At 34.6% G+C, this 9,961-nt stretch overlaps 1 protein-coding gene across 1 annotated transcript; it reads right to left on the minus strand.

Moving 5' to 3' along the window:
* Positions 1-1,133: 1,133 nt before the first annotated feature.
* On the minus strand, positions 1,134-9,346 carry jam3a (junctional adhesion molecule 3a). Its single transcript, XM_039686066.2, has 9 exons — positions 9,181-9,346; positions 6,052-6,120; positions 5,855-5,968; positions 5,597-5,749; positions 3,917-4,119; positions 3,097-3,196; positions 2,686-2,815; positions 2,514-2,565; positions 1,134-2,159 (listed from the first exon to the last, which is right to left on the minus strand). The coding sequence occupies exons 1-9, from the start codon at positions 9,227-9,229 to the stop codon at positions 2,124-2,126; spliced, it is 906 nt and encodes a 301-aa protein (XP_039542000.2). The 5' UTR covers positions 9,230-9,346; the 3' UTR covers positions 1,134-2,123.
* Positions 9,347-9,961: the final 615 nt, after the last annotated feature.

A 9,961-nucleotide genomic window follows, 5' to 3' on the forward strand; every position in this document is an offset into this window, starting at 1 on the left:
CATGACCACATTAACTGTATACATACATGGTCACTTCCTTTAACTGTACCTGAGAATATTATAATCTAAGCATTATATAATGGATTAAGTATTGGTAGTACAATAGTGTAGTGGCATAGAGAATTACACATCTCAGTAATAATGCTATTCAAATGGCATTTCATCTCTGATAATGTTTTCATTTCACATCACACAAACCACACATTACAAAAAAATAATTGGACAACAGTTTAACATGTGACATTTTTTTTTCTTATAATATACACTGCAAAAAGAAATCTTAATCAGTATTTCTGGTTTTACATTAAAACAATATCTAAACATACTTAAAACAATATGCATGTACTTGACAAGACGAGCAAAACTGTGCAAGACTTGTTTTCCTGAATTCTGTTAATTTTTATTTTGCAATTTGCAAATAATTCTTGGCTTTTATGCATACACTTGCGATTCATGTTTGAAACAAGAAAAGACATTGTCAATGGCAATAAAAAATATTTAAAAAATACTGGTTAAGACTATTATTATTATTATTTTTGCAGTGTAGCTTTAAATAGTAAGGATATACATTCAACATCTAATCATTGCTGGAATGTCAGATATTTGATTTTTTTTCATCACCTGGGTTTATTATTGACTGCGTAACTACACCAAATCAGATTCTGTCTGCCCATTGGCTGGCACCCAATAGTATGAATAGGTAAACAATTGTATAGTACTGTGCTTTAAAAAAACAACAACAGGTACATTGAAAAGTTTTGCCATTAAACACTTTGAATAATTCAATAAGAGATACTGTCTTTACATTTGTTTACACCAATCAGTTCTGATAGGACAGGTAAATTTGCATAGGCATATCCATTATATTTGCCTATTCATTAAATTACTCTTTTATTATATTCAGCTGCATCGCATATAAAGTATAATGACAGAACGGTCTATTGTTTTTGACAGTGGGACATGCCATGAGGAAGACCATATATTGTCATAGTGTGTCAAATTACTTATAAAACGTGGAAGAAAGATGAAAGTAATGAGATTATTTCTTGTTCATCAAACTAAGTTCCACTGCAAAGTATATTTGATGGTCCAATTGCTACATTTTTAGAAACAAAATAAAAGGATAGACAATGTTGATTGCTTCCATATAATCATGTTTATTCTTGTGACACGGCCCACAGTCTAACTACTACTCTAAAGACGTGAACTACAGTGTATGCAGATATTATAAATAGATTAAAACAATAACACAAAGAACGTCAGAAAACCTGGACAATATGTCCAAAACGTATAAAAGAATTATAAAGTATTGAAGGTCACTTAAACACAGAAATTGCACTCTGAAAAAAACACAAGTGCACAATCTGTATCTAGAGGAATATTTCAAAAATGAAACCAAGTAAATGAATCATCTTTCACAACTAAGTCTACTGACTTTATGGAGATGTTTGGTCAAATGTCAAACTAAAATGCTACAAATGTATATAGTTCACTAACTAAATAACTACTACTAAAACACTAACACATAAAATCCTCCTGTCAAAAGTGACCCAGATAAAACAGTCTTGCATGGCATTATACACATTTACACTGACAGGGTTTAGTCAAACGCTATTTCCAGTGGGAAATAAAATATTTACCTTGAAGACGTGTAAATTCTTGCACTGGCATTTTGTCTTGACTACTCTGGGGCAAAAATACAGCAGCACCTGGATGCAATTTTAGGCCTTGCTACCATAACAAAAAACATCATTAGCCTCATTTCAAGTCTGTCACTGACATTCAAAAATTCACAAGTATTTGGAAAGACTCAACAAACTCATTTTTTTAAGTTCAGTCCTTTTTGATTTTACTTGACAAGATGCATGTAGTAGCTATAAATCTGAGCACTGATTAGTTGAAAATGTCATTTTTTATGTATAAACTGTGGAGTTTGAGTTCTGTTTTAAATCAAAAGTAAAAATTCCCTGTTTAACACAGTCGTTTTCGTTTTCGTAAAAACTTTGGCAAGCCGTGAAGCTCGAGTCGGACCTCTGCATACAGTAAAATGCACAGTTAGACAGTTCAGAAGTCGGCTCACAAAGGCCTTCACAGCTGAAGCGCTCATCTCCTCATCTTTGATTTTATATGACAAAAGAGGACTTGTGGCGAAAATGTCCCTGAGGAAAAAACAGTGATAGGAAAAACAGTGAGCAAACAAAGGATTTGAAGTTAAAATGTGGCCCTACATAAATCCTGTCGAATATGTTTTCCATGTAGAGATTTTGCTGAGAGATTATTTTGAGGATTGCTCTAATACCACTTTGAGCTTTGCTTCCATAAATAAAAACAAAATATCTGCAGTGAGAGAAACGCTGCAGTGTAATCTGAGAAGATAAACCAAATCTTGGATGATATTCCATCCATCCTTGTAAGAACACTGCAAAGTGTTGAGTACAGCCTCTAAACATGTAATAATGCATGAAAATGATATCTGAGGTGCTTTATTATGTCACAAATCCACAAGAACTCACCTCATCTGGAATCGTGTAGTCAATCCTATTGTCATGTTGGGGTACTTTGTAACTGTATCAAACAGAGCATTGTAATCTTAGTAAAAGTGTATGAAAGATCAAATCAGATGACGCGTGATCTTATGATGATGCTGGTGCGTTCGTTCATTTTGTGGTTATGGGTTTTACTCACTTGGTTTCCCTGTGATCCTTGCAGGAACAAATGCCACTTTTCTGAATTTGACAGATTCCCACAATGACAAAAATAAATGCTGCCACTCCACCTAACACCTTCAGGAAAATCCCCACAATGTCCACATCATCTAGAAAGAAATGATGTGTTTGAATACCTCACCCCCAAACAAATAATAATAATAACAACAATATAGTTCTATATTACTGCTTCACTAGGACTACATTCAATGTAATCTGCTAATTATGAGCACTTGATGTTTTTTGGAGCTTGATATAGTCACTATGAACTGTGAGTGTATGCAAAAAAGATGAGAATGAGAATTGTGCTATGGTGAATAAATAATTATACAATTAAAAGCTGAATCACTAGTGCAACTATTGACCAGCATATTTAAAGGGCCACACTTACACACTTCCATGGGCTGTGGACTGCATTTTGACCACCCTGCCTCATTTCTGGCCTGACAATAATATTCACCCGCATCCTCTTTCTTCACCGACCGGAATTTCTGTGGATTAAACGCAAGTTATACAATTAGCAAAAAAAAAACAAAAAAAAAAAACAGTTTATGTAAAAACAAGTAAATAAAAAAAACAACAACAACAACAAAAAACCTTCCTGATTTTCTGATTGGCCATAAAAAAACAACAACAATGGCATGTTACCCTAAGCCTCTTGTATTTATTGAAAAAAATATATTTTTAAAAATGTATTCATTGCATTTTATTTTTATTATTTTATTTAAAGCCAAAGTTTTTTATCAGTATTAAATGACTTTCTCCTACCCCAGTTTGGTGCTTTAAAACAATAAGCCTGTAAATGATTAACATTCGTTTTAGGTTTATTTAAAGGCTCATGACTTGAGAAATCAAATTTGCCCTGACCTTTTGAAACATAAGAGGACTTTGTACTGTAAAAACATCCAGCAAGTTTCCTAGCATAAAATGTCCTCCTCATTACAAACAAAGAATTTATTTAATCAAGCTCCAAAGACAGTCACACAGGCAAATCATTAAAAAAAGCGCTCAGTTTGCATCCTGACTCGCCCGACACAGCACCAATATTAAACAATAGCAAGAGTTTGGGGACTGGACTATCTGTTTTGAAGGGAAGTGCTCCAGAAAACTTTGTGAAATCAATCATTACATTTGCAATTCCTTTTGGTGACTGTGGAAAGCCTTTGGTGACATAGAGCGTAATCCAAGCCATGTTTTTGCAAAACACTTACCAGCGAACCAGTCTCAGTGTTCATGGTGTATGTAGCATTGTAGAACTTGCTGCTGGTTTTTGGGTCCTCTGGCAGCTCTTCGTTGTTTTTGAACCACTGGTACTGTGACTGTGGAAAGCCTTCGTTCTCAATGCAGCGCAGTTCAGTGCTCGAACCCACCGTAACTGCCTCTGGCACATTACACCTGGGCAACACCGGCTTCACTGCAACACATCCACAGCAAAGCAGTAGCTTTTTTCCATTTTTCATTACTAAAACCCTTTCCCAAAAAAAGAAATGGAAGAGGCGATGGCTAAAAGTGCCAATGAAATGGTAGCAGCAGCAGATTTTTCACTAGAATCACTAACTTTTTCTTGTTTTCTGCAATAATCCAAAAGCCAATGGAAAATCCTATTGGGTTTTTCTCTGGAGGTACTAGGGTTACGCTAACAATTCAGTTGGCCTATAAATATACATCATCACTTCAGCACCCTATAATGATGTACATCAGAGTGAAATGGATTATAACAAAGAAGGCAAAAAATAAAAAAATGTTGGGTGGGGATTTGAATCAGTTGTTGATTGGATTTTTTTAAGATGTGGCCAATGCTATAAAAAATGGAATCAACATTCACCTCACGCTAAAGGTGCAGTGTGCAGATTTTAGCGGCAACTAGCGGTTCGGTTGCGATTTGCACTAATGGCTCAGCCCACTGCTCCTCCGCATCCCCTAAACACCTTTTACTACACACAAATTAATAAATATAATGAATAAAAATATTGGGGTTTTTTTCTCTGGTTTTGAAAACTTTGCGATCGACTTAAAATGCTTTCAAATTTCTGTCAACAGATCCTCATAAATATTACACATTGCACCTTTAAAGCAACACTCTTACTTGATCAGGACAAACTGAGTATAATTAGAAAGATTAAAGATCTCAGCTTCAATATTTGACCACTGTTTATGATAAAACTAGGTTGCAGTAACATTAATTTCTACATTTATGGCAGGAGTGCAAAAAAATTGATCTGTTATTTTTTTTTATATTTTGAATAGAATATCAAAGTGAATATGAATTTTCTCTAATCTGCTCTGGTTTATTTGTGTTTACATAGATCAGGGTTCTTTTGGTTCTAGGGGCTTTTAGTTGGGCAGCACCAAAATTATGGAATTGTTTGATTTGTATGTTCGTGTTTTGTATTTGCTTTGTATTTTATTGATTTGTTCTCATGCTCTAAGGTGGCCTTGAAAGGCGCCTATAAATAAAAGGTATTATATATATTATTATTATTATGAGGTAAAACTAAACATGGATGAATTGTTCACACTAAGATCTATAAAGTGCATTTAGAAAATAGTTAGGGTGAGTTTTCATTTCATGCCAATTGCCAACTTTAAATAAGGTTTAAGAGAGCTGCAGAATGAAAGCAGGATTCACATTAAAACTAATGCTGCATGGCATTAAATTCAGTCTCAACCTTATGTTCCAAACAGCAAGACTGCGATTATAATCAGAGACATTTTTGTGAATCTAGGAATCATTTTAATCAGCTCAGCGGATTCATTCAAGTCCACTGAAACCTCTTTGTCCGGACAGTCCAATCATTGTTCTCATGTGGCACTTCAACGTAACATGACTTAGAACTATATCCATGTAATAAAATTCCACTATTGAATAAAATACACTATTCCAACAGTACCTCTTACAGCGAGACTGATTAGGATTTCATCAAAGGGCTTCTGGTCGTCGATGGCCGCCACCTCACAGCGATATTGTGCTGTATCTGATCTGCTGGTGTTCAGGATCAGAAGGTTTGCAGGCTCTCTCAGCAAAGCCCTGTGCTCCAAGTCACCTGAGAACATAAAGCAGCTTAGTTCAGTTTTAACTTAGCTTACAGTAGGGTTAAATACTGTCAACAACTAAATGATATCATTTTCTGTGAGAAGGAATATGTTACCTGAAATTTTATTTTGGAAATACACATAGCTGGGGACACCGTTTTTAATTTTCTTCCATTCAATTCTGGGATTGTTTGTAGAAATGGACTCTATCAAGCAGGTCAATTCAATCGCTTTAAAGAAACAAGATATATATGATCAATTTATGCACACATTAATGATGTAATCTATTTAAACAGCATCATAAGAGACTTACAATCAAATTCATTTGCCCACACAGATTTTTCAGTTGTTCGGAGTATTACAGCAATTGCTGTACTGTTACCTGCAACAGAAAAAAAAGGAAAGTGTGTCAATAACTGTCTAAAAATAAGAAATTATATTTTGCATAAATATAAATTAAGCCTATTTTTATTCCTTTAAGATTGAATCCCATTTTCAAAGGTTTGCGATTTCAGGCCCCCAAAACCCAGATAATGAACTGGAAAAACGCATAAAAAAAGTTTTTAGTTGAAAATTGTGTCGTGTAAATGGCCCCCGAAGACCTTTATTAAAGTCTCTTTATTTTTTTACTCTGTCGTCGTTTGTTTTAATGCTGCCACATTTCACATTGACATCACATATTTTAATATTTAAATTATTACTGTGTGAATGTGAATTTAGTATAACTAATTTTCCTAAATTAACATTGAATTTCCTAAATTAACTAAATTGATAGCCGTGAATATAATGAGAATCATTATTAAGAATTTATTTATACTTCCATGATTTAAAAAAAAAAAACACAGCTGCTAAAATGTTTAATAATCTTAATTATTATGTATTTCAAAGATAGTTTGTCAAATTTCAATACTTTCTGTGGATCATCTTCAACTTTTTGTAATGTTTATTGGAAATCATAATGGAAGAATAAATTTTGTACGAATCTTGGGGAAAATGTATCCAGAGCTGAACAAATTTCTAAAAATTCATGGACAGATTTAGTGTATATCTGTCTGCGCTCAAAAAAAGCCAGACAATGTGACATAATGGAAACGCAAATATGAAACAAACTATTTGGTAAAGCTTGACAGTCCCGGTAGACTTTGCTCATGAGAAAACAATTTGGGGTTTGGGGCATTTGCTATTTCTAGATGCATTGTCCACTTTCGCATAATCTCATGAAATCCACAGAGTGTATTTACAGTGATCCATATGTGATAATCTGAGGCTTTAACCTCAGATTAAAATCTTGCCATATGGACTTCTACAAAGCACGAGATGGTTACCGAAGCCAAACATCTGTGTCGTTTGATCATCACCTAGACTGTCAGCTCAAGCAATAGCTGGGCCAGTTTTGAATTCTGTCGCACTTTATGCGAGACGAGAGCAAAGAATCATATTGCCACAGCTGGAGGAGTTCAAGGTTTCTGGTGACGTCTCCAAGTCTGACTTTCCCATCGCATGATGCATCATGGTCTATTTTTACATCTGCTGTTGACATTTCCCGATCAGACAAGCAACATTATCCACCACTGAGAAGCATGTGTGTTAGCAAGGTCCCTATTTACATAAAACAAAAGAATGTTTATGCATAAATATAAGATTATTTCTTTCAGCCAACAACTTTAAAGACTTGAAAAATCGAATGTCATGTTGGGAAAGTAAGTGTAATAAACAAATCTACGCATTTATGCCACAGTATACAGTACATAAACAGTATACTGTATATATTGTATTGTTGATGTTTGTTTTGTTATATTGGTTTAATAATTAAAAAAAATCCATGCAAAATCATAATTTTCCGTTCTAAACCACCACATAACAAAAGCTCCCTTTACAATATTTGTGTTAATTATGACGGTTGTTTTGATGGCATATTTTGTGGTTAATTACTCCAACAAGAGAATAGCTGATTGTTGTAGCATTTCAAATGACATACTGTACCGGCTAACTAAAAATGCTACTCCAGACTTGGGAAAGAGATGGGAAAATAAGAGGGAGAGAAGGGGGTGGCGGTGTGATCTTTGACTTCATGCATTCTTTAACACATGACTGTTTACAAAAACTCTTCTCCAGAGTTCTGACAGCACTTACTAATTTACAAAGACCCCGTCACTAGACAAAGTGAAATTAGGCTGAAGTTGAGTCCTTTTTAAAGTAGTTTGATATTCAGGGCACTTTGGCCAACATTTGAAGCTTTGAGAATTCAAAGAGAGCAGATGAATGCAGAGCTACACCTCTTCACACATCACACATCGTACACAAAGGCACATTGTGCTGAGATGAAAATGAAAAGATCTGGTTGAGTCCCATCTAAAAATGTGACCTGCAATACCTCAACAACATGCCACCTACAGCAAAATAATTCAATCGACAATAAATAATAAAACAAAACACGTGTGCTTAATTGTACTGACTGAGGTTATATTTTAAAAAAACACTTAAAAAAGACTGTTTCTTAACACACCTTAGTACATTTTCAAAAAGTGCACTCTGCAATGTCAAAATTAGGTTTTACTTCAAAGTACATTTTAAATCATTGTTTTAATAGTATTTTGTCGTGATTTAAAGAGGTAAACTTATTTTGATGACATACTAACATGTCTAACATACTAAAGCTCATGTAAAGTAGCCTACTTGTAGTGTTTAGTCATTATTATATTTATAGTAAATATAATGTATGTACTAAAATGCAACTTTACGTACTAAATGTATAATTAATTACAAATATATTTAAATACATGACATAATGTAGGCCTACATGTTTCAATAGAAATCTAATGAAAAAGTTGTTCACCATAAATACTTGTCTCTCGGCAGTAGCTACACATAAACCATTTTTCAAAGACAGTAAGTAAATGAACATGTTGTTAAATATCTGAAAACATTTAATTTAGTTAGCACTTAATTCTTTTAAACTAAGTAATTTTCATAATAAGTATACTCTATAAAAGCATGCTAAAGTGTAATTATTTTCCCCTCTAAATTAGGCTATACACACGAGCAGCATTATGAGGAATACAAACTAGATTTGTCTCAACACCTAGTGAGCTGCCTAATGAAACAGCATCCTTGAACATAATGGTAATGTGTTCATATTCGAACGCGTCCAAAACGCTTGTCAGCGGAGGCAGCTCTGTGTTTTGAGACACAGCCGTTGTATGTAATCCACCGCTGGGCGATATCAAACCAGTTACCCAAATAGCGAATAAAATAGCCACATTAGTAGAAGGCGCTAACTGTGTTTACACTAAAATTGAGCGTGGCGGTAAATGGCTAACGGTAGTACAGCAGCAGCAGCGGGGGTCAGCGCGAGATGCCATCACACGGATACACCGTACACGAACGCCTATTCAACAACAACTACTCACTCATTTACAGCAATTAAAGAAATATTACTCACACAGACAGGAAAAAAGCACCAAGAAAGGCGTTTGACGCCAGAACGCCATTTTGAGTCGATTATTCAACGTGCAAATTTAGCTTAGCTGTCCAGTCGAAGGGGTGGACAATCTGGAGGATGCTGGCAGCCGCTGATGAGTTTCCATAGCTACAAGGACATCTGAGCGGAAGAGAGAGGAGGGGCTGAGACAACACTCGTGGACTTCCGGTTGATGATGAACATTGACCATGAATTTAAAAAAACAGATATGGATTAAATAAGAGAGGATATTAAACTGTACTTAAGCGTATTTACTCATGTCCCCTATGACATTTAAAAATATAGGCCTATATAGTTAGCATTAGGAACATTTCTCGGAAATACATTCCCACTCGGGCTTATATACTTTTTTTTTTCAATAGCTTAAATCGGGATTCAGTAGCCAGGTTGAACACACAACGAATATATTTAGATTAAAATGATCCGTTTTTTCTCTGAGTGAATGCGTCTAGAATAATTTTCACATTTCAACACCAGATGGCAGTGTTAGAAAGGATAAAGAGAATAGTAGGCTACACGTAAATATCTTTATTTATGTATTAATAAAAAAAGATATTTACGTGTAGCCTACTGGGCCTAAATAAATAAATAAATTGGTTGTGTGTGTCATAAAAAGGACCAGTTTAAACTGGTCCTTTTTATGACACACAACCAATTTATTTATTTATTGATAATAATACACCTATTGATATATATATAAGACACCTCGCATCCAAGTTGCTAAATCTGTTCAATGATTTAT

The sequence above is a fragment of the Pimephales promelas genome, chromosome 16 (genome assembly GCF_988280905.1).
Source record: "Pimephales promelas chromosome 16, fPimPro1.hap1.1, whole genome shotgun sequence".
Taxonomy (NCBI): domain Eukaryota; kingdom Metazoa; phylum Chordata; class Actinopteri; order Cypriniformes; family Leuciscidae; genus Pimephales; species Pimephales promelas.